This window comes from Pseudophryne corroboree, chromosome 10, assembly GCF_028390025.1.
Source record: "Pseudophryne corroboree isolate aPseCor3 chromosome 10, aPseCor3.hap2, whole genome shotgun sequence".
NCBI classification, from domain to species: domain Eukaryota; kingdom Metazoa; phylum Chordata; class Amphibia; order Anura; family Myobatrachidae; genus Pseudophryne; species Pseudophryne corroboree.
The window spans coordinates 138,400,729-138,426,561 of NC_086453.1; the positions used below are offsets into that span (position 1 = coordinate 138,400,729).

Here is a 25,833-nt window from a genome sequence, read left to right on the forward strand (position 1 = left end):
TGGGACGTGCTGGAATTTGCCCATATTTAATGCACACACAATATTGCTGGCGTTGTCCGATGCCACAAATCCACAGGAGAGTCCAATTGGGGTAAGCCATTCCGCGATGATCTTCCTCAGTTGCCGTAAGAGGTTTTCAGCTGTGTGCGTATTCTGGAAAGCGGTGATACAAAGCGTAGCCTGCCTAGGAAAGAGTTGGCGTTTGCGAGATGCTGCTACTGGTGCCGCCGCTGCTGTTCTTGCGGCGGGAGTCCATACATCTTCCCAGTGGGCTGTCACAGTCATATAGTCCTGACCCTGCCCTGCTCCACTTGTCCACATGTCCGTGGTTAAGTGGACATTGGGTACAACTGCATTTTTTAGGACACTGGTGAGTCTTTTTCTGACGTCCGTGTACATTCTCGGTATCGCCTGCCTAGAGAAGTGGAACCTAGATGGTATTTGGTAACGGGGGCACACTGCCTCAATAAATTGTCTAGTTCCCTGTGAACTAACGGCGGATACCGGACGCACGTCTAACACCAACATAGTTGTCAAGGACTCAGTTATCCGCTTTGCAGTAGGATGACTGCTGTGATATTTCATCTTCCTCGCAAAGGACTGTTGAACAGTCAATTGCTTACTGGAAGTAGTACAAGTGGGCTTACGACTTCCCCTCTGGGATGACCATCGACTCCCAGCGGCAACAACAGCAGCGCCAGCAGCAGTAGGCGTTACACGCAAGGATGCATCGGAGGAATCCCAGGCAGGAGAGGACTCGTCAGAATTGCCAGTGACATGGCCTGCAGGACTATTGGCATTCCTGGGGAAGGAGGAAATTGACACTGAGGGAGTTGGTGGGGTGGTTTGCGTGAGCTTGGTTACAAGAGGAAGGGATTTACTGGTCAGTGGACTGCTTCCGCTGTCACCCAAAGTTTTTGAACTTGTCACTGACTTATTATGAATGCGCTGCAGGTGACGTATAAGGGAGGATGTTCCGAGGTGGTTAACGTCCTTACCCCTACTTATTACAGCTTGACAAAGGGAACACACGGCTTGACACCTGTTGTCCGCATTTCTGGTGAAATACCTCCACACCGAAGAGCTGATTTTTTTGGTATTTTCACCTGGCATGTCAACGGCCATATTCCTCCCACGGACAACAGGTGTCTCCCCGGGTGCCTGACTTAAACAAACCACCTCACCATCAGAATCCTCCTGGTCAATTTCCTCCCCAGCGCCAGCAACACCCATATCCTCCTCATCCTGGTGTACTTCAACACTGACATCTTCAATCTGACTATCAGGAACTGGACTGCGGGTGCTCCTTCCAGCACTTGCAGGGGGCGTGCAAATGGTGGAAGGCGCATGCTCTTCACGTCCAGTGTTGGGAAGGTCAGGCATCGCAACCGACACAATTGGACTCTCCTTGTGGATTTGGGATTTCAAAGAACGCACAGTTCTTTGCGGTGCTTTTGCCAGCTTGAGTCTTTTCAGTTTTCTAGCGAGAGGCTGAGTGCTTCCATCCTCATGTGAAGCTGAACCACTAGCCATGAACATAGGCCAGGGCCTCAGCCGTTCCTTGCCACTCCGTGTGGTAAATGGCATATTGGCAAGTTTACGCTTCTCCTCCGACAATTTTATTTTAGGTTTTGGAGTCCTTTTTTTACTGATATTTGGTGTTTTGGTTTTGACATGCTCTGTACTATGCCATTGGGCATCGGCCTTGGCAGACGACGTTGCTGGCATTTCATCGTCTCGGCCATGACTAGTGGCAGCAGCTTTAGCACGAGGTGGAAGTGGATCTTGATCTTTCCCTAATTTTGGAACCTCAACATTTTTGTTCTCCATATTTTAATAGGCACAACTAAAAGGCACCTCAGGTAAACAATGGAGATGGATGGATTGGATACTAGTATACAATTATGGACGGGCTGCCGAGTGCCGACACAGAGGTAGCCACAGCCGTGAACTACCGCACTGTACTGTGTCTGCTGCTAATATATAGACTGGTTGATAAAGAGATAGTATACTCGTAACTAGTATGTATGTATAAAGAAAGAAAAAAAAACCACGGTTAGGTGGTATATACAATTATGGACGGGCTGCCGAGTGCCGACACAGAGGTAGCCACAGCCGTGAACTACCGCACTGTACTGTGTCTGCTGCTAATATATAGACTGGTTGATAAAGAGATAGTATACTCGTAACTAGTATGTATGTATAAAGAAAGAAAAAAAAACCACGGTTAGGTGGTATATACAATTATGGACGGGCTGCCGAGTGCCGACACAGAGGTAGCCACAGCCGTGAACTACCGCACTGTACTGTGTCTGCTGCTAATATATAGACTGGTTGATAAAGAGATAGTATACTCGTAACTAGTATGTATGTATAAAGAAAGAAAAAAAAACCACGGTTAGGTGGTATATACAATTATGGACGGGCTGCCGAGTGCCGACACAGAGGTAGCCACAGCCGTGAACTACCGCACTGTACTGTGTCTGCTGCTAATATATAGACTGGTTGATAAAGAGATAGTATACTCGTAACTAGTATGTATGTATAAAGAAAGAAAAAAAAACCACGGTTAGGTGGTATATACAATTATGGACGGGCTGCCGAGTGCCGACACAGAGGTAGCCACAGCCGTGAACTACCGCACTGTACTGTGTCTGCTGCTAATATATAGACTGGTTGATAAAGAGATAGTATACTCGTAACTAGTATGTATGTATAAAGAAAGAAAAAAAAACCACGGTTAGGTGGTATATACAATTATGGACGGGCTGCCGAGTGCCGACACAGAGGTAGCCACAGCCGTGAACTACCGCACTGTACTGTGTCTGCTGCTAATATATAGACTGGTTGATAAAGAGATAGTATACTCGTAACTAGTATGTATGTATAAAGAAAGAAAAAAAAACCACGGTTAGGTGGTATATACAATTATGGACGGGCTGCCGAGTGCCGACACAGAGGTAGCCACAGCCGTGAACTACCGCACTGTACTGTGTCTGCTGCTAATATATAGACTGGTTGATAAAGAGATAGTATACTCGTAACTAGTATGTATGTATAAAGAAAGAAAAAAAAACCACGGTTAGGTGGTATATACAATTATGGACGGGCTGCCGAGTGCCGACACAGAGGTAGCCACAGCCGTGAACTACCGCACTGTACTGTGTCTGCTGCTAATATATAGACTGGTTGATAAAGAGATAGTATACTCGTAACTAGTATGTATGTATAAAGAAAGAAAAAAAAACCACGGTTAGGTGGTATATACAATTATGGACGGGCTGCCGAGTGCCGACACAGAGGTAGCCACAGCCGTGAACTACCGCACTGTACTGTGTCTGCTGCTAATATATAGACTGGTTGATAAAGAGATAGTATACTCGTAACTAGTATGTATGTATAAAGAAAGAAAAAAAAACCACGGTTAGGTGGTATATACAATTATGGACGGGCTGCCGAGTGCCGACACAGAGGTAGCCACAGCCGTGAACTACCGCACTGTACTGTGTCTGCTGCTAATATATAGACTGGTTGATAAAGAGATAGTATACTCGTAACTAGTATGTATGTATAAAGAAAGAAAAAAAAACCACGGTTAGGTGGTATATACAATTATGGACGGGCTGCCGAGTGCCGACACAGAGGTAGCCACAGCCGTGAACTACCGCACTGTACTGTGTCTGCTGCTAATATATAGACTGGTTGATAAAGAGAGAGTATACTCGTAACTAGTATGTATGTATAAAGAAAGAAAAAAAAAACACGGTTAGGTGGTATATACAATTATGGACGGGCTGCCGAGTGCCGACACAGAGGTAGCCACAGCCGTGAACTACCGCACTGTACTGTGTCTGCTGCTAATATATAGACTGGTTGATAAAGAGATAGTATACTCGTAACTAGTATGTATGTATAAAGAAAGAAAAAAAAACCACGGTTAGGTGGTATATACAATTATGGACGGGCTGCCGAGTGCCGACACAGAGGTAGCCACAGCCGTGAACTACCGCACTGTACTGTGTCTGCTGCTAATATATAGACTGGTTGATAAAGAGATAGTATACTCGTAACTAGTATGTATGTATAAAGAAAGAAAAAAAAACCACGGTTAGGTGGTATATACAATTATGGACGGGCTGCCGAGTGCCGACACAGAGGTAGCCACAGCCGTGAACTACCGCACTGTACTGTGTCTGCTGCTAATATATAGACTGGTTGATAAAGAGATAGTATACTCGTAACTAGTATGTATGTATAAAGAAAGAAAAAAAAACCACGGTTAGGTGGTATATACAATTATGGACGGGCTGCCGAGTGCCGACACAGAGGTAGCCACAGCCGTGAACTACCGCACTGTACTGTGTCTGCTGCTAATATATAGACTGGTTGATAAAGAGATAGTATACTCGTAACTAGTATGTATGTATAAAGAAAGAAAAAAAAACCACGGTTAGGTGGTATATACAATTATGGACGGGCTGCCGAGTGCCGACACAGAGGTAGCCACAGCCGTGAACTACCGCACTGTACTGTGTCTGCTGCTAATATATAGACTGGTTGATAAAGAGATAGTATACTCGTAACTAGTATGTATGTATAAAGAAAGAAAAAAAAACCACGGTTAGGTGGTATATACAATTATGGACGGGCTGCCGAGTGCCGACACAGAGGTAGCCACAGCCGTGAACTACCGCACTGTACTGTGTCTGCTGCTAATATATAGACTGGTTGATAAAGAGATAGTATACTCGTAACTAGTATGTATGTATAAAGAAAGAAAAAAAAACCACGGTTAGGTGGTATATACAATTATGGACGGGCTGCCGAGTGCCGACACAGAGGTAGCCACAGCCGTGAACTACCGCACTGTACTGTGTCTGCTGCTAATATATAGACTGGTTGATAAAGAGATAGTATACTCGTAACTAGTATGTATGTATAAAGAAAGAAAAAAAAACCACGGTTAGGTGGTATATACAATTATGGACGGGCTGCCGAGTGCCGACACAGAGGTAGCCACAGCCGTGAACTACCGCACTGTACTGTGTCTGCTGCTAATATATAGACTGGTTGATAAAGAGATAGTATACTCGTAACTAGTATGTATGTATAAAGAAAGAAAAAAAAACCACGGTTAGGTGGTATATACAATTATGGACGGGCTGCCGAGTGCCGACACAGAGGTAGCCACAGCCGTGAACTACCGCACTGTACTGTGTCTGCTGCTAATATATAGACTGGTTGATAAAGAGATAGTATACTCGTAACTAGTATGTATGTATAAAGAAAGAAAAAAAAACCACGGTTAGGTGGTATATACAATTATGGACGGGCTGCCGAGTGCCGACACAGAGGTAGCCACAGCCGTGAACTACCGCACTGTACTGTGTCTGCTGCTAATATATAGACTGGTTGATAAAGAGATAGTATACTCGTAACTAGTATGTATGTATAAAGAAAGAAAAAAAAACCACGGTTAGGTGGTATATACAATTATGGACGGGCTGCCGAGTGCCGACACAGAGGTAGCCACAGCCGTGAACTACCGCACTGTACTGTGTCTGCTGCTAATATATAGACTGGTTGATAAAGAGATAGTATACTCGTAACTAGTATGTATGTATAAAGAAAGAAAAAAAAACCACGGTTAGGTGGTATATACAATTATGGACGGGCTGCCGAGTGCCGACACAGAGGTAGCCACAGCCGTGAACTACCGCACTGTACTGTGTCTGCTGCTAATATATAGACTGGTTGATAAAGAGATAGTATACTCGTAACTAGTATGTATGTATAAAGAAAGAAAAAAAACCACGGTTAGGTGGTATATACAATTATGGACGGGCTGCCGAGTGCCGACACAGAGGTAGCCACAGCCGTGAACTACCGCACTGTACTGTGTCTGCTGCTAATATATAGACTGGTTGATAAAGAGATAGTATACTCGTAACTAGTATGTATGTATAAAGAAAGAAAAAAAAACCACGGTTAGGTGGTATATACAATTATGGACGGGCTGCCGAGTGCCGACACAGAGGTAGCCACAGCCGTGAACTACCGCACTGTACTGTGTCTGCTGCTAATATATAGACTGGTTGATAAAGAGATAGTATACTCGTAACTAGTATGTATGTATAAAGAAAGAAAAAAAAACCACGGTTAGGTGGTATATACAATTATGGACGGGCTGCCGAGTGCCGACACAGAGGTAGCCACAGCCGTGAACTACCGCACTGTACTGTGTCTGCTGCTAATATATAGACTGGTTGATAAAGAGATAGTATACTCGTAACTAGTATGTATGTATAAAGAAAGAAAAAAAAACCACGGTTAGGTGGTATATACAATTATGGACGGGCTGCCGAGTGCCGACACAGAGGTAGCCACAGCCGTGAACTACCGCACTGTACTGTGTCTGCTGCTAATATATAGACTGGTTGATAAAGAGATAGTATACTCGTAACTAGTATGTATGTATAAAGAGAGAAAAAAAAACCACGGTTAGGTGGTATATACAATTATGGACGGGCTGCCGAGTGCCGACACAGAGGTAGCCACAGCCGTGAACTACCGCACTGTACTGTGTCTGCTGCTAATATAGACTGGTTGATAAAGAGATAGTATACTACTAATATTATATACTGGTGGTCAGGTCACTGGTCACTAGTCACACTGGCAGTGGCACTCCTGCAGCAAAAGTGTGCACTGTTTAATTTTAATATAATATTATGTACTCCTGGCTCCTGCTATAACCTATAACTGGCACTGCAGTAGTGCTCCCCAGTCTCCCCCACAATTATAAGCTGTGTGAGCTGAGCAGTCAGACAGATATATATAATATTATATATAGATAATAGATGATGCAGCACACTGGCCTGAGCCTGAGCAGTGCACACAGATATGGTATGTGACTGAGTCACTGTGTGCTGTGTATCGCTTTTTTCAGGCAGAGAACGGATTATAAATAAAAGTGGTGGTCACTGGTCACTATAAGCAAAACTCTGCACTGTACACTACTGAGTACTCCTAATGCTCCCCAAAATTAGTAAATCAAGTGTCTCTCTAATCTATTCTAATTCTAAACGGAGAGGACGCCAGCCACGTCCTCTCCCTATCAATCTCAATGCACGTGTGAAAATGGCGGCGACGCGCGGCTCCTTATATAGAATCCGAGTCTCGCGATAGAATCCGAGCCTCGCGAGAATCCGACAGCGTCATGATGACGTTCGGGCGCGCTCGGGTTAACCGAGCAAGGCGGGAAGATCCGAGTCGCTCGGACCCGTGAAAAAAAACATGAAGTTCTGGCGGGTTCGGATTCAGAGAAACCGAACCCGCTCATCTCTAGTCTCAATATCTGCATTTTGGACAAGTGACTTTGGAGTCTATGTATTAAGCCTTGTTTAGAGATAAAGTGGACGAAGATAAAGGGGCTCATTTAACAACAAGTGATAAAACTTGTTGTGGATGATAAAACTCGTTGAGTATGATAAATGGCGCAAATGTGTTCAGTTCCTACCTGTCGTGGGTTTGAAAAATTACACTTGGGAGCTGATTAACTGGATCACTATTTATCATAAGCAACTAGTTTTATCATTCACAATGAGTTTTATCATTCACAATGAGTTTTATCACTTGTTGATCAATGGGCCCCAGTACCAACCAGTCAGCTCCCAACTGCCATGTTGCAGGCTGTGGGGGAGATGTACTAAGCAGCGATAAAAGTGGAGAAGTGAGCCAGTGGAGAAGTTGCAAGGCAACCAATCAGCATTGGCGTAACATTTATAATTTGCATACTATAAAAGTATACAGCACAGATGATTGGTTGCCATGGGGCAACTTCTCCACTGGCTCACTTCTCCACTTTTATCACTGCTTAGCACATGTCCCCCTCTGTTTCAAAAATGACAGTTAGGAGCCGGTTTGTTGGTACTTCTCTGTTCACCTTATCTCTCTTCAAGGCTTAGTACATAGACCCATTTGTCTCACTGTATCTCTGGGAATAAACTAGATTGTAAGGTCAAAAGATCAGATACACTTTTCTTGCAATATCCTGTATTATGGGTTATGTAAAATTGTATATCATTTTAAACAAAATAAAAATACATGATGTTAATATTAATATTTCCTTGTTAAATGTGCACTGAATGTTGGAGCAGGTTGGGAAATCTAGTTCAGGTGCTGCTGGGAGAAGGTCATTTGTGACCAGTATTTTCGTTAATTTATAGATTTGTGAAGATTGTGCACCGTAATAGACAGTAACACCCACAGCCATACATCAAGGTGATGTCCGGCGGCACAATGTGCCGAACTGAACACCCCCACAGTGTCTGATAATCTAATAATGATATACAAATTTAGGCCTGAGCATGATATGAGCTGTACAGTATATACCTAATCCTTATGACTTGTCTATGTGGTAGCGTCTAGATCAGTGGTTCTCAAACTCAATCCTCAGGACTCCATACAGGTCATGTTTTCCATGTCACCCAGCAGCTGCACAGTGTATCACCAACTGTCACATTTTAAAAATCTACGGGAGACCTGGAAAACATGAACCGTGTGGGGTCCTGAGGACCGAGTTTGAGAACCTGAGGTCTAGATAACACTTAACTGAGCCTTGTGTAAAGTGACATTTTCCTTAGCGCAGGCTGCAGACGTTGCTATTAGTATCTCACACTTATTGCACTGAAGTGATTGTGATAATCATGTTCTGTAGTTAAGTGATATTAGTGTCCCCATAGACAGCACCAAGCAATAACTTCCCAGCAGCAAATTGAAGGGAAATGTTTGACTTTCGTACCTTTTCTACAGGCCTACACATGTCCTGATTTCAGCATAAACAGTACAGTATGGTGACCTCATATAATCCCAGCCACAGAGCCTTCTTCCTCCGGTGACCTAAGGTTGTCACTAGACACCTGTTTGTGATGGGACATATGATGAATGAAGTCTGTGCTTCTTTGAATCAGTTATATTTTGGTAAATGCACCCCTGATGAGAACTGTAGATACCTATAGAGATTGCTGTATCTAAGACCAGAAAGCGGTGACCTTTACAGCCTTCATCTGGCTGCATTAGTGGGTACACTTTTCCACTAGTCGTTGTAATGTGTGCTGTCCACTCACAGCACACATGAGTGAGTCTCATCTTTGCCTAACAAGTGAGTGCAGCCAGAGACTATACTTCTATACATACTGCACCTATCCCAAGCTTTTCATGAGAAATACAGGGACATTCCCAGATACTACCCTCTGTCTATCAACAACAATTCACTAAATGATTGCACGGAACAGTCTCTGCAAGGTATTCCCAGGGGGGATTTCTATAACAGGTGGATATCAGTGCGAGAGGCTGATTGTTTATTTGGTCACTAATTATTCAGCACCGAAATCACACACATTAAAAGGGTTCTCTCTCCTTTCCTGCTACCAAGGAAAAGTGTAATTCCATTCCACTCCATCCTCTGGAGAATGGTGGACTCTGTGCAATGGGAAACCTTGTCATTGGGCTAAAGGGGAGTGTTCTGTTGAGGTGCTGATGTGTTGATGATTAGACATTATATATATTAAATATGAGATGTCAGCATAGCTGGAGGCAAAGGCACTATATATCTGATCATTACATCAGAAAGTAATATAATGAGCTCGGTACTGCGGAGTAGCTGCTATATATACTGCAGGTCCCCAGAGCAAGACACTGTTTTACAGTATAATGCGGTTCCCTAGAGCAGAATCCATATATACGTCTATACAGCAAAGGAGCTTATAAATAATTTACACAAACGTAAGGCATAACCCTATACAGTCCTGGAAGGCGAAACAAGGACAATAAAACATTTCTGTCTCATTAAACAAAATCTAAAAAAAAGCCAGCGCAGAAAACATGAAACAAATGGATTTTTGTAAGATTAGTCTGCATAATGATTTACACACTTACTGATAAAGGTCTGTAAAAGTCCGATCTGCAGTATAAGGCAGTTATGGCCGCAACAGTAATCTGCACATATGGGGTGAATGTCATACAAATGATAAGGCAAGCATGCTATAGGGGACATCCCTATAAAGATCCCACATAAACAAAACAAACCAGCTCGCAAGTGAGTGACCGCACAGGTTACACCATTTATTGTAGAAAAATACAGCCATTGTATGACAAAACGGAACCCTCTTATCGCAGAATGGGACCTTTCAAGTGGGAGCATGGAACCTACATATGACAGCAGGCAGAACAGAACCCTCATGTGACATATCAGTATAGAACCTACCCCTTCATAGAACAGAATCTTCACATCACTCAGCATCTGAGAACAGACCCTTGGCATCCCAGGCAGTGCATATGCAGTTGCCAAAAGTGGAATATATCACACAACGTTATCTGTTCTATTTCATTGAAAATTAGTTATATTAAAGTCTAACGACTCTATATAAAATATATATATAGTGTTCTACTCGGTACATTATAATCCATGCATCAGAATCAGTGGTGAAATCCTACATCTCAGCATAGGCTGGGATATTTACAGATCCTCCCTCACTAGCACCGACTACAGAAATGACACACATAAGAGACCTTCTCACCATTTATCTACCTGAGGTTTCCCCGCAATTGCCACATCTAGAAGCAAGTTCCAGCGTAGAGATTACTCCTCATCCCTGCTCATCTGTAAATCCCCCAGAATATACTTACCTTCTCCCTGACATGTCTCCAGCTGGTACTCCTCTGACAGATCATGGAGAACAGTAATGCCATGTCATAATTTAAATCCAGCCACTGTTACATTGGAAGAGAAACAAAATAAGTCTGAAGTAGTAAGAAATAAGGCCCACCTGTCTGTCCTTTGCCAAGCGTTTTCTCCAGCCTATAGGGTCCAACGTACTGGGCATGTTGCTGTTGCTGGTATGGGTGAATAATTCCACCTGCCTCCTTGCCACTGGACATGGTTCCTGAATTTGTCCCCCTTTTTTTAAACGGCCTGTCCTCTTCTCCCAGGCTTAGAACAAAAGAACAGGGGGAGAGGAAAACAGTGCAGGAGAGGTGTCCTCTCCTTCCCCTGTCTCCGTTCTTCTAGGATTTCCCTTGTATTTATTTTTCCTTGTATTTTTTACTATGGGATTTTTCTTTTTTTTCTTCTTTTTTTTTGTTAATGGGGGGGTAGAAGGGGGAAATTGATCTGTGCTCCTCTTTGCTGATGCATCCAAGGGGGAGGGGGAATGGGGAGAGAGAGGAAGGGGGAGGGTGGAGGGGAAGCTATACTCCTGGTACCAGCATCATCAGGAGGAACGCAGCCCTGGGTACTGCTGGATGCAGATCAGATCTTGATGCTACTGCTGCTGTGTTTGCTGATGTATTCCGGCCCCCACCTTACAGGCTTTTCTTCAGTAATCTCTCTCTCTCTCTCTCCCTCTCTCTCTCTTTGCTACCTCCTCTGCAATGTGCAGGTTGGGTGTCTCTCTCTCTCTCTCTCTCTCTCTCTCTCTCTCCTTACATCAGCATCCGGGGATTCAGTGACAGCTACAATTAGTTTAACCCTTCCGTGCACTGCCTCTCCTTTGCTAAACACCCCACCTCCACCCACATGCACACCCTTACTCCCTGCTGCCTGCTGGGGTGGCACCAGCTGTAGTCATACACACACACATACACACATACACAGACAGACCGTACAGTCAAAAGGGATGGCAGTTTTGGAGGAGGGGCGAAGACCTCTCAAATTAGTTTAGGTTATTAGCCATTCACAATCTGAAACCAGCTGGGAATTGTGACTCACTAAACGCATGTAAGGAATGGCTAGCAAATGGGCAGGAAAAATAAATGTATAGGAGAAGATTATGCGCTTGAGGGAGGCAGCAGTGCATTTATTTATCCGGCAAAGACCTTTGGGTGTTATGGGTAGGACCAGTCCTCATTCCCCATCCAATCTAGTACACACATTATGATTTATTTGGGATGGTGACTGATGACATTAATTACTCTGTTTAGCCTTGGGTAACACACTTAACATGCTATTGCTGAAAAAGAGGTAATCTAATATTGTGTCATTGCATTGCTACACGGTTATTGAATAAATAAGCCTACAAGAGCAGCTAATACCTTTGCTAAACACTCACAGGGGTCTCTGATCAGTTAAAAGACCATTAAACATATAATAAAAGATGCATCATATAAAGGAGAAGTATGTTCCCAAATCGTCATGTTTGAAATTGTATTTGCTATGTAGTACACGCCATTGTTCCCTGTTATCTACTGCAATTTCACATTTGTAGCTACATAACAGGCTGATTTCTGAATTTTGCAGGATGGGGGAAAATATACCCCCAAGAATCACAACTTTGGCCCTGAGTGTGCACACACCAGATTTTTTCTCGGGCCTGGTCTGTGATCTCATATGCAGTAACAGTGACACCGGCGTCTCACTTCTTGTGGTCATGCCGCGCAACCATACGATCCTACTGTTCAAGCGATACTGGGTCTCAGGGACGTGCGGTGAGGTAAATGGCTGAGGAGGCACTAGCTAGAACCAGAGCCAGATTTACACACAATACATGAAGCCAAGATTTCTTCTGGGCATTATACACAGGTGCAGCAGTATATATTGGTGGAAATTGGGTGAGTTTTGATCAGAGATGTGTTGAAAAGGTAGACTACCATAGACTTTTCACTCCAGAGTTTTGACTAAAAACATTATTAAAACAATAAAAAGATATTTCTGATATCCACTATTCTTTGTATTTTCATATACTTTATATAGTTCAAACTCTGTGGCTTATACGTTAGTATGACAGGAAAGGCTTTGGGCAGGATGTACTAATGGTAAAATGCAGTAAAAACCCAGCCGCCAGGTTTCCGATGTGGAGACAACTTTGTGGGTTCTTTAACAACTTTACTGACGATTTATTTCACCAAAAACCGCTCCGAAATTGTCAGTTTTTTTTATGACTGAATTAGGTGAACATGAATCTATCCCTATCCCAAATGATTAGAGTTTAAAAAAAAAAAATGTTTTTATTTTTATTTAAAAAAAATAAAAAAATGTTTCCGCAAACAGCGAAACATCGATCGGGAATATTATGACCATCGGAACATCAGAAACATTGCGACCATCGCGGCTTTCATTTTGAAAGCCGGGACAGCCTCCAGGTATACAGGGGGAGTCTGGGGGTGATTTGGAACGGTTAATTTACACTCCCCAGCGGATGCCATTGTCTGCAGCTGCTAGAGGGGGGGGGGGGGGGGGGATCCTGCCGTGCTGACCGATCAGCTGTGATCGGCAGCACGGCAATCAGTAGGGGAGAGTGCAGGGAGGCAGAGGGACCTTCCGGTTCCTCTGACAGCAGCAGCGGAGGGAAGTTTCCCTTCCCCGCCGCTGCTAACACTCTCTATCTGACTGGTCGCATCCTGTGCGACCAGGTCAGATAAAGCACTTGCAGGCATGGTCGCATCTGATGCAACCATGCCAGGCAAGTGGTTAAGTAGCTGAACACCCTATATATCTGCTCTATCACTATATGTCTGTATAACATTTTTAAGTCACCCTGCCACTTCCCTAAGGGGCCTGATTGTCAAGCTACTGGCATTTGTGGCAGGTACATGCAGGAGCCATACCTGTCATACTGAGATTTTGAAGTGATCTGTGATATAAATACCTACTTTGTATTATTATTTTTTTGCAAATTATTTTTATTGTACAGTTTTCAGTTATACATAATGCAAGTGATGTAACATGCGACAAAATCACAAACAGGATGACATGCCTAGATCTAAACATCATATTAACTGTAAAGCGCTGCGGAATATGTGTGTGCTATATAAATAACTGGTAATAATAATAATTAACGGCGTACACATAGGAAAGCCCGTTTGTATTTGAAATAAACTTTCTCTCAGAGAACACGTTACCAACCGCAAAAACTTAAAACACTAAAATTGCAATAAAGAAAAAAAGGAAAGCGTAAAGAGAGAAGAGAAAATCGAAATGAAAGCAAGAAGAGAAATGAGAAAGACAAAAGGAGAGCTTTGCATCCCCTAGATCTAAAAATAGCAGGGGATACAACAAAGCCTCCCCCCTAAATTCCCAATACCTGTACCTCCTAATGTAGTGATTTATACTGGTCAGATTCCTTATATGTTAACTATGGATTCCATATAGCAGAGAAGACCTTATTTTTGATAGCTAAAGAGGAAATAAGATCATCCATGACCAAATAGTGCTCTATCCGTGCACACCATTCAGACATAGGAATCACATTAGATTTCCAGTGGACTGGTATAACCAGGGGTTAAAGTGAGCCGGAACGGGCCGGAACTGCGTTCCGTCAGTTCCACCAGGAGACGGAACGCAGTTCCGCCTCCCTCGGCTCACCTAACCCGATGTCCCGGGCGGCGCTGCAGGGAGATGCCGGGCGCCCGCTGAGATCGCGTTACCAGCGGGCGCCCGTCTCCCTCTCCGCAGCGGCAGCCAGAGGCAGGAGCTCAGTACTGAGCTCCGGCTTCCGGCTCTGTCAGTGCGCGCTATGGGAGAGACGTCATGACGTCTCTCTCATAGTGCAGAGGAGCGGGCGGCGAGAGAGGACTGCGGCGGGAGCGGGGCTAGGTAAGTATAGTTCTTCCCCCCCCCCTCCCTCCCTCCTTCCTATATGTGTACCACAGGCGTTTCTACTGGGGGCCTTTACTACTGGGGCAAACTACAGAGGGGCAAACTACTGGGGGGCTCTAGTACTGGGGGCAAACTACTGGGGGGCTTTACTGCTGGGGCAAACTACAAGGGGCAAACTACTGGGGGGCTCTAGTACTGGGGGCAAACTACTGGGGCAAACTACAGAGGGGCAAACTACTGGGGGGCTCTAGTACTGGGGGCAAACTACTGGGGGCCTTTACTACTGGGGCAAACTACAGAGGGGCAAACTACTGGGGGGCTCTAGTACTGGGGGCAAACTACTGGGGGGCTTTACTGCTGGGGCAAACTACTGGGGGCAAACTACTGGGGGCATTACTACAAGGGGGCAAGCTACAAAGGGGCAAACTACTGGCAGCATTACTACTGGGGGCTAAACTACAAGGGGGCATAATTACAGGAGCTAAACTACTGGGGGTATAACTACAAGGGGGCAAACTACTGGGGACATTACTAACTTTGGCAAACTACATGGGGGCTAAACTACAGGGGCTAAACAACTGGGGGCACAACTGCAGGGGGCATTACCACTGGGGGCTAAACTACATGGGGCAAACTACATGAGGGCAAAACTACTGGGGGCATTACCACTCAGAGGCTAAACTAGAGGGATGGGGAGTAAATTGCTGGGGTCATAACTGCAGGGGCATTACCAGTATGGGCATGACTACTGGGGCTAAACTACAGGGGCTAAACGACTAGGGGCAATACTACACAGGGGCATTACCATTAAGGGCATTACTGATGGGGTGCACAGCTAATGAGGGCATTGTAAAGGGGGCACTTCATAAGGGGCACTACTGTTGGGGGCATTGCATAAGGGGCACTACTACTGTGGGCATTGTATAAGGGATGCTACTGCTGGGGGCATTACTGTATGGGCCGACAAAGAAGCTGCGTTCCCGGTCTGCTTCCGTCGCTCCGCCCCTACCATCGCCGCCGCACTGGAAGCCCAGGTTCCAGACTCCCAGCTGCAGCGGATCTGGGACCAGGCCGGCTTTATTATTCCTGCCGCTGCATCGAGCTCCTGTGACCGCGGCACTACTAGTTCAAATCTGTCGCTGATTGGCTGCCGGTCCGCAGCAGTTTTGAAATATTAGCGCCGTGGTCACAGGAGCTCGATGCGGCGGCAGGGATAATAAAGCCAGCCTGGTTCCAGATCCACTGCAGCCGCCCTCAGCCTCTTCTGCCGCCCCGCCCTCGGACCTCTGCGCACCCACAGCCTCCTCCTCCGCACTATCTCCGAGGCCCACAGCCTCCTCCACGTCACGCCTACCACAGCCTACTCATCCACAGCACCGCAGACCACCGCCGCTGCTAAACAGGTAATCTAACCTGCTGCCTTTCTCTCTCCCTAGTCCCTACTGTATTCCCCTGCTGTCACTTTCCATGTCCCTGCTGTCACTTTCCATGTCACTCTGTCACTCTATAATGTGAATTTCGGCTCATTCTCTGTGCTATAATGTGAATTTTGGCTCATTCTGTGTGCTATAATGTGAATTTCGGCTCATACCGTGTGCTATAATGTGAATTTCGGCTCATACTGTGTGGTGTAATGTGAATTTCGGCTCATACAGTGTGGTGTAATGTGAATTTGGCTCATACTGTGTGGTGTAATGTGAATTTGGCTCATACTGTGTGGTGTAATATGAATGTGGCTCATACTGTGTGGTATAAATGTGAATTTCGGCTCATACTGTGAGCTATAATGTGAAAGGGGTCCTACTATTGTGGTGCATAATGTGTATAAGGGGTATATAATGTGGTAAACTACACTGAAGGGCATGCCCCCTTTTGCGTGGCCACGCCCCCTTGTCAGGAGTGCGCACGCCTTCGGCGCGCACATAATTGCACCCTTCACTTTTCCATACCCCCACTTCAAAATTTCCACTTGGGTACTACTACTGTGGGCATTATTACTATTGTGTGACCACACCCCTTTCTTTTTGAGACCACACCCCCTTTTTGCTGCGCGCGCCGTAGGCGCGCGCAATACCTTTATTTCATGGGCGCCGTGGGGAGGGGGGTGAGTTCCACCACCTCTCTAGGACCACTTTAAGCACTGGGTATAACTGCCTTCGAAGCACTAAGAATATGGCAGGCAGTGAATTTTTTTATTGGGACTGAGGTCTTCGCAAGAGATTCAGCATCCAGAAACTAGGGCAAGAAGGTAGGTCCTCCTGCAGAATGAGACTGGCCGATTCTACTACTTTCTGCCAGTAAGGTTTAAGAAGAAGACAGTCCCACCAGATGTGTAGCAGAGTTCTGACTGCCGTCATGCATCTCCAGCAGGTGTTTGGGACCACAGAGTACATTTTAGCCAGAAGATTAGGGCAATGAGACCATCGTGAGTGCACCTTATAGTGTGTTTCCACCACTAGCACGCTTGAAGAAGAAGCAAACTTATTGCGAAATATTTCCGACCAATCAACCTCTCATATCAAACCATTTAAGCCCTTTTCCCAATCCACCATAAATTTAGGTCTAGAAGGGATACTTTGTATTATTCTAAATTAGAATAATACAAAAAAAGATATTTATAACAGTTTTTTGTTGCTGTTTTTTTTGGGTTTTTTTGCAGTAAAAAGGACCAGAATTGTTAATCATTTTTATAGTCAAAGCTAGTAAAATTTGCCAGGCTCTACTGCAAATGCAAGGAGTGAGGAGAGGTGAGGCAGAGCGAGCTCAGCCTCCTCTCTGATATACATATTAACTGCCTGGGGCATGCCTAGTGGTCAATAATATTACTGCATTTAGTGATTGCAGTAATCAGTGATTGCGGTGATATTAGACTGCAATGAAAACATCCCCAGGGAGGCAGCTATCCCTAATGCCTCACTCAGGGGAGGGGGGGCGGGGGGGGGGGGAGGCGTGAGCCTCTGTCACTCACTCGTCCCCCGCCAATCCCGGACACTTCCAACCAGGGGGAGGAACACAAGGTAAGGGAGCAGCATAGAGGGAAAATTTGGAGCTGCATTGAGTTTGGGCTCATCTTGATATTGGTCTGCTGCAGGCTGATGACCCATAGGGTGAGTTCCTGAGTATCTCCTAGGTGCTGCTGGCTGCAAGTGTGGGAGCTGCATGTAGTCAGTGAGGCTGGCATCCCCAGCCTGCTCTGCATGTGGCGGGTAGTGTTAAGCCTGTGAGGAGGGATATAGTGCATTGATCACTGGGAGTGTGCACACTGCACAGTGTATAATACAGCTGTGTAGTGGTGTATTTGGCAGGAGAAGGGTTAATCATGTGTGTCCTGTGTTTGGAATGTGTGCAGTGCACATAGGCCCTCATTCCGAGTTGTTCGCTCGCTAGCTGCTTTTAGCAGCATTGCAAATGCTAGGCCGCCGCCCTCTGGGAGTGTATCTTAGTTTAGCAGAATAGCGAACTAAAGATTAGCAGAATTGCTAATGAATAATTCCTTGCAGTTTCTGAGTAGCTCCAGACCTACTCCTAGATTGCAATCAGCTCGGTCCGTTTAGTTCCTGGTTTGACGACACAAACACGCCCTGCATTCGGCCAGCCACTCCTGCGTTTTTACCTGGCACGCCTACGTTTTTTAGCACACTCCCAGAAAACGCCATGTTGCCGACCAGAAACACCCATTTCCAGTCAATCACACTACGATCACTCGAGCGTTGAAAAAAAACGTTGCTCGAGCCTGTGTAAATCTACTAAGTTTTGTGTTAAATAACTAAGCGCATGCGCATTTTCTACCTAATTGCTCCGTTGCGAAAAACGGCAACGAGCGAACAACTCGGAATGACCACCTTAATACACTAAATTATCATGCATTTCTGACATAGGTTTCCTGGCTCCAGCTGGGCAGTGCCCTGAGGTCATTCTGATGGTTACGTTGGTGATCCGCTGCTGTGTCTCACACACAGCACTCCGATGATGACAGGAGGCATATTTTTTTTCTAGATGCCTCCTGCTGCATTAGCATTTCTACACATCGCTGTTGTGTCAGCGTCTATCTCTGAATCAAGCCCGTAGATACATAATGGTCAGCATTGCTGCCTCGCAGCACTGGATCATGAGGTCATATTCCTGAACAGAGTTCTATCTGTGTGGAGCTTGCATGTTCTACCCATACTTACCGACTTTATGGCTGCTCTCTCCAGGAAAGAGCAGCCAGGCCGGCTCAGCAGAGGGCGGAGCAGGGTAGTGACATGCAGAGGGTGCGGGGCAGAGGCAGAATGGGGGTGGGGCGGAGGTGGGGTGGGGGCGTGGCTGATGTATCGCATCATTTAAGCCACGTCCCCGCTGTGTAATGCCGATATTACCGGCATTATACTGCAGGGGGCGTGGCTATGATGACGCAATTCAACAAGAATTGCGTCATCGTCTGCCCGGACTGCCCACTTTACTTGCTAAGTGGGCGGCCGGGCAGGGGGGATCACAGAAATTGGGAGACTTGCCTGCCCTTCCGGGATTCCGGGAGGGTCACCCGATTTTCCGGAGCCTCCCGGCCATTCCGGGAGAGTAGGCAAGTATGGTTCTACCCACATTCTCATGTGTTACCTCCCACAGTCCAAAAACATACTGGTAGTAGGCTAATTGGCCGCTGAGTAAAATGATTCTACGTGTGTGTTTGTGGGGGTGGTAGGGTGATCTGGATTACAAGTATTCTCTGTAGAGTGCTGCTCAGATTACAAGGACAAGGCGGCTGCATGGTCGGTACCCCGATGGCACTCATTTCCATCTTGTGTGGTGCCAGGAGGGGCACCCTACTACACAGAAAGTTGTAGCACCCATTTTCCTTCTCCCTATCTGATGTCATGTAGGCGGGGAAGAGGGGATGCTGTTGTTTTACTGGTGCTATGTACAAATTAAATGATAAGTTAATAATATTCATATAATGGAAGAGAACAAAGCTACTTTTATATAACATGTATTTATACCTTATGACCAGTTTGAGATTTTTGAATAAGACACAAAATAGGAATTTAATTACTTGCCGGTAAATCCTTTTCTCGTAGTCCGTAGAGGATGCTGGGGTCCATTTTAGTACCATGGGCAGGCCCGGCGCTACCCGCTCAGCAAAGGGATGCAAAGCAGGTAGGCGCCTGATTGGAGAGGCGCCTTCTTGCTCTGCATCCCTGTGCTGCGCTGCCCTGGGCCTGGCCTGTCCCCCTGCTGCTGCCGCCTGCAAATGCAAACTGACAGGCAGCAGCGCCGTCCGTTTAAAGCCCTCCCTCCTTCCCTACAGAGGCATGATGAGCGGATGGAAGGTGGGCGGAGCTACACGAACTAAAGGGGGCGGGGTTACATGAACGAAAAGGGGCGGGGCTAAACGGGATCCCCAAGCTGAGGCAGATCCCTTCCCTCCAACCAGCCTGTGATACTGTCTGTAAGTGGATGGAAAAAAGGTGAGAGAAAGTGTGTGTATGTACTGTGTGTATGTACTGTCTGTATATATGTGTAATGTGTGTATGTATGTGTATATGTATGTGTGTATGTATGTATATGTGTTTGTGTGTGTGTATAAGTTTCACTTCTGCAGCCTGGGGGAGTGCATGGGCCAGCTGAGGGATCTGCACAGTGCTCAGATAAGTAAAGTACGTGTTTCACGTATTACACAGTCCATTTCACGCTTGTACATGTGGGGGAAACTTAAACTAGCATTTTAGCACTTTACCTGAGTATGGGGTTGCAGTTGCAGCAGGATTATCATACAACTCCGATTCCGCCCTATAAACAAGTTGATGTCTAAACTGCATGATGAATGAACGCCTCTATTTTCGGCCTATCCAGCATCCAGGTGGTATAAACAACAAACTTCGTATAAATCAATAAATCCCTACTGTATAAAGTCTGCTTATAATGCAGAGAACAGGGTGCAGGACACCTCCACCACAAGTTGGTATCAAGCTGCAAGTGCTTACAATCCCTTACTCATGCAGTATTTACCAGTTACTGGTAAACATAAGCAGAGTGAGGGAAGAATCTGTATAGATGTACGTTACAATGTCACACATCGGCTGATACAGCCACTTGTCTAAACTCGGCTCAGTTTGCCAATTGGGCTAAATAGTTGAATCATGTCTGGTTTTGCTGTGGCCTGTTAGTACACAGATGGATGATGACATGATAGATGATAATAGTCATCTGTCACCTGCATTTGCTAATATGCTTTTAAAGGATCCTACTGTCACACATCGAGTACCAAAGCCCCCTTCCAGGGCCTGGCGGTGCCATCTAACTGCTATACTTTTTCCTCCTGACCTTTCTTTCCCAGATACCAGAACATTGGCTCCTGGTGCCGTTGCATTCTGCATTTGCAGGGGGTCAGGCCAGGCTCAGGGCAGCGCAGCACAGGGATGCAGAGCAGGAAGGCTCCTCTCCAATCAGGCGCCTACTTGCTTTGCATCTCTTTGCTGAGCAGGTAGCGCAGGGCCTGTCTGCAGGCATTAACGGAAGATGGCTGGGGTGGAACTTTCGCCGCAGCAGCCAGTGCAATGCATGGGTGCCCACAGCACTTGGGGGCCCTCAACCAGTGGCTCAGTCAGCAGGACTAATAACGTTGCGCTGCTGCAAGGAGAAAGGTGGTCTCCTCCCCTCCCTGACCTGCCCCTCCTGTCACCAGGCCCGGCATAACACGCTCAGCGAAGGGATGCAAAGCACAGAGCACTGGGCTGGAGAGGCGCTGTCCCTGATCAGCATCCCTGCTGCTGTGCACTTGTCACACTGTAGCGTCCTGGCGTCGGCTACCTTACTCCCTCTTCTCATTGCGTCTCCGGCAACGAGAAGCGGCTCTTCTTCACCGGTCCACACGGCTCTCTTCTCTGGTGAGGTCACGGTCTCCCTCCCCTCTCCTCCCCACCTCTTAATTAATTGTTCAGCACCACACTGCACCCGTCCCCTCCTGTGGACGGTATGTATAATTATGTATAATGTATATGTAATGTATGTATAATTATTTATAATGTATGTGTAATGTATGTATGAAAGTTTTTTGTTTTTATTTTACTAATAGCAGTGTGCCGACCAAAGGCATCATGGCACCCCCCCACTCACAAGCTTGCCGCTGGTTAATGTGTCCCCCCATGCTGCCGATTAATGCGCCCTCAAGGCGCCCGGTCACGTGTCGTTCGTGTGCCATGTAGTGTCTCCACGCTTCTCCTGACGACTCCCCGGTATGAGGCTCCTGGAGCACAGGAGAGCTGCTCTGTTGATGGGACTTGTGAGGAGATGGAGGAGCAGGACACGACGGGAGCTCTAATCACACTTGCTCTGGCTATCTGTCTTAGCGCCGCGGCTCCTGTCCACAGAGGGAACAACGGCGGCCGGGACCCGGGAGCTGTGGGGAGCAGGTGACATTCTTGTTTAACTTAGCGAGCGAGAGCGAGTACCTTTCACTACCATCCTGCCCCCCCTGCTCCTCACCACTGCTCCCATCCTGCCCCCCTGCTCTGCACCACTGCTCCTATCCTGCTCCGCACCACTACTCCCATCTTGCCCCCTCCTGCTGCGCACCATTGCTCCCATCCTGCCCCCTCCTGCTCCTCACCACTGATCTTATCCTGCCCCCTCCGGATTGGCTGCAGGTCAACGGCGGATTTGAAATAGTGGCGCTGTGGTCATAGGAGCCGCAGTGCCGCCAACCACAGCTTCCTCCTCCTTGCGCCCTGCCGCCGCCCTCAGTCCTTCTCTGCACTTCCGTACCATGCCGACCACAGCCTCCTAATACACCGCACCGCAGACCACAGCATCCTCAGCACCGCCGCTGCTAAATAGGTAATCTTACCCTGCTGCCTTTCTCTCTCCCTGGTCCCTATTGTATGCCCTTACTATCCCTCTCTCTGTCACGCTGCCTGTCCCTATGTCCCTGCTGTCACTTTCCTTCTCCCTGTCCCTATGTCCCTGCTGTCACTTTCCCTCTCTCTCTCCCTGTCCCTGCTGTCACTCTCCCTGAATTTTGTCTCCATATGGCATCATTTGAATTTCGGCTCATTCAGTGTGCTATAATGTGAATTTCGGCTCATGCTGTGTGCTATAATGTGAATTTCGGCTCATTCTGTGTGCTATAATGTGAATTTAGGCTCATTCTATGTGCTATTATTTGAATTTCGTCTCATACCGTGTGGTATACTGGGAATTTCGGCTCATGCTGTGTGCTATAATGTGAATTTCGGCTCATTCTGTGTGCTATAATGTGAATTTAGGCTCATTCTATGTGCTATAATGTGAATTTAGGCTCATTCTATGTGCTATTATTTGAATTTCGTCTCATACCGTGTGGTATACTGGGAATTTCGGCTCATGCTGTGTGCTATAATGTGAATTTCGGCTCATTCTGTGTGCTATAATGTGAATTTAGGCTCATTCTATGTGCTATTATTTGAATTTCGTCTCATACCGTGTGGTATACTGGGAATTTTGGCTCATTCTGTGTGCTATAATGTGAATTTCAGCTCATACCGTGTGGTATAATGTGAATTTCGGGTCCTACCGTGTGCTATAATGTGAATTTCGGCTCATTCTGTGTGCTATAATGTGAATTTCAGCTCATTCTATGTGCGGTAAAATGTGAATAAGATTGTGCTACTGTGTGACATAATTTGAATTGGGGGTACTGTTGTGTGGTCACACCCCGTGGGAAACCATAATCCTTTTTTGCTGCCTCCGACGCACGCTCTCATTTTATTAACTACCGTATGAGAGGGAGGGCGCAAATTTATAGTTTGCAGGGGGGCGCCGAACACCCTAGCACCGGCCCTGACCATGGGGTATAGACGGTTCCGCAGGAGCCTTTGGCACTTTAAGAGTTTTCAACAGTGTGAACTGGCTCCTCCCTCTATTCCCCTCCTCCAGACCTCAGTATAGGAACTGTGCCCGAGGAGACGGACATTCTTGAGAGAGGAATTACTATTAAACTTGTGGCGAGATTCACATAAGCTCACACCATCCATAAACAACATGTCGGCTAACATGGCCTTAAACATAAGTCATGCCAACCAGCATGCATAACGCAACAGCAACAGCTGTTAACAACTGAACACATGAAAAAATGTGCAGAAAGATAAACGTAATCAGCAGGAAAAATGAGCACTGGGCGGGCGCCCAGCATCCTCTACGGACTACGAGAAAAGGATTTACCGGCAGGTAACAGTGACGTGCGGTGAGGTAAATGGCTGGGGAGGCACTGGCCAGTATCAGAGCTAGATTTACACACACATATATGAACCTGATAGAGGGGTATGACAGGGAGGGCTGCACTAGGGGGGTCATTCCGAGTTGGATCGCTCGCTAGCTACTTTTTTTTTTTTTAAATTCAATAATTTTTATTGGTTTTTCACTTTACAGTTAAACAATACAACAAAACTACTAAACATACAGTGTTCCATATAAGGGAATGCGCAGATTCCCATCCAAAAAGTTTCAATCACAGCGTGTAAGATGTGCAGGCTCCACTCATGCATATACATTTATAAATCAGGAGAAGTGACATATAAGGAGATACCTTAGTCAGCTATAATAATCATATATATCTCAAAAACTAATCAACCACCTCTATTCGTACAACACATAACCTCCAACCCGGGCAAGTGGGTGGCCGGCCGCGGCCCCATGGGCGATACTCGAGAGGGAAAACGACGCCATCAGTACAGACCCACCCACACACCTCCACACAATCCCCATGGTACATGGCCCATCCCTCCATCCCATCAACATATTGGTCACATTGTGGCAAGTAATCAGTCACTATGGTTTGTTGAATTAGGAGAGCTGAGCCATCTGCCCCATAGGTCGTGATACTTTTTCCTTGCTTTTCTAGCCATGTATACATATTTTTCGTGAGCAGCTGTTTCATTAACAAGCGAAACCCATGACTGTACTGTGGGAGCATCCTTAGCCAACCATAATCTAGCGACACACACCTTGGCTAAAGCACACAGATTAATCAGATATCGTCTGCTAGGAGCATCCAGGGTCTCTTCCTCCAAAGCCGACAACACACATACCACCGGAGTACACACATCCAATGGAATACCAGTCGACACCATAATACTAATAACACCAGACCAAAACACTGCCATCCTGGGGCAAAGCCAAACAATGTGCCAAAAATCAGCATCCAGACTGCCACATTTAGGACATCTGGTAGTATGAGTACCGCACATGCGGGCCAATCTCACTGGTGTCATGTACACTCTATGTATAATAAACAATTGGATTTGCTGATATCTAGTGGTGGTGGTAGATAACCGTGGGGAGCAAAGAGCATTCTCCCATACCTCGTCAGAAATTGTTCCAGGTCCGATTCCCATTTATTTCTAAGAGAGGATAATGGGTCAGAGTAGTGAGACCGGAGCATATTTGTATAAATACTGGATACCAAATGCCCGTTACCCAGATTCTGTAAGAGCAACTTGACTGGGGAGGCCAGAATCTTCGGAGGGGTATTAGAAAACTGTACATTAATCGCATGTCTCAGTTGCAAATAACGATAAAAATAAGAGGAGGGTAAATTATAGTCCTGTTGGAGCTGCTGGAAAGATTTCAATATATCGCCATTATACAATTGCCCCAGGGATGTAACCCCCCACCTACCCCACACCGCCCTAGTATGCAGCGAGGCCAGTTCTGGGAGACCAAGGACATTATCTAATGGAGTGTCTGGGTCTATACCCTGGCCCAGCAATATAGTATGTACCCGCTTCCACACAAGAGTGGCCTGCCTTATTATAGGGACCTCAGACAATTTAGCGTTCCCACAGAGTAACAACTGCAACGGCGTGCCATCAGGATACTCCTGCAGAAACATTTGTGAGTGTAAGGTGAGTCTGTCGGAGTCAGACATCCACTCCCAGATATGCGCCAACTGCGATGCATAATAGTAGAATTTAAAGACAGGGAGGGCCAGTCCTCCTGACAGTCTTGGTCTAGACAGGGTGTCAATCTTCAACCGTGCTCTTCTGCTAGCCCAAATCAAGGAAGATAGTAGGCTGTCAATGTGCCTGAATATTTTTAAGCCAATATATATAGGTGATTGCTGAAGAACATAGAGGAGCTTAGGGAGGTACACCATTTTCACTAAGTTGACCCTACCAGTAATAGTCAGAGGCAAAGCCCCCCAAACCTTAATTTTGGAGCGGAGAAAAACAATCTGCGGCGTAATATTAAGAGAAACATAAGTACAAGGGTCATTCGATACCCAAATA

The 25,833-nt window shown here is 46.1% G+C and overlaps 1 protein-coding gene across 6 annotated transcripts in view; it reads right to left on the reverse strand.

The window, feature by feature from the left end:
* The window catches only part of BRSK1 (BR serine/threonine kinase 1), a 662,917-nt gene that overhangs the window by 516,874 nt on the left and 120,210 nt on the right, over positions 1-25,833 (reverse strand). For 3 of the 6 annotated variants that reach the window (XM_063942809.1, XM_063942810.1, XM_063942808.1), the window contains exon 1: positions 10,827-11,451. The exons of 2 other annotated variants lie outside the window; for them this stretch is intronic. In XM_063942809.1, the coding sequence (XP_063798879.1) occupies positions 10,827-10,938 (112 nt within the window). In that variant the 5' untranslated portion in view covers positions 10,939-11,451. Of the gene's footprint in view, positions 1-10,826; positions 11,453-25,833 lie in introns of those variants that run through there. One more of the 6 variants, XM_063942807.1, reaches the window with a different exon arrangement.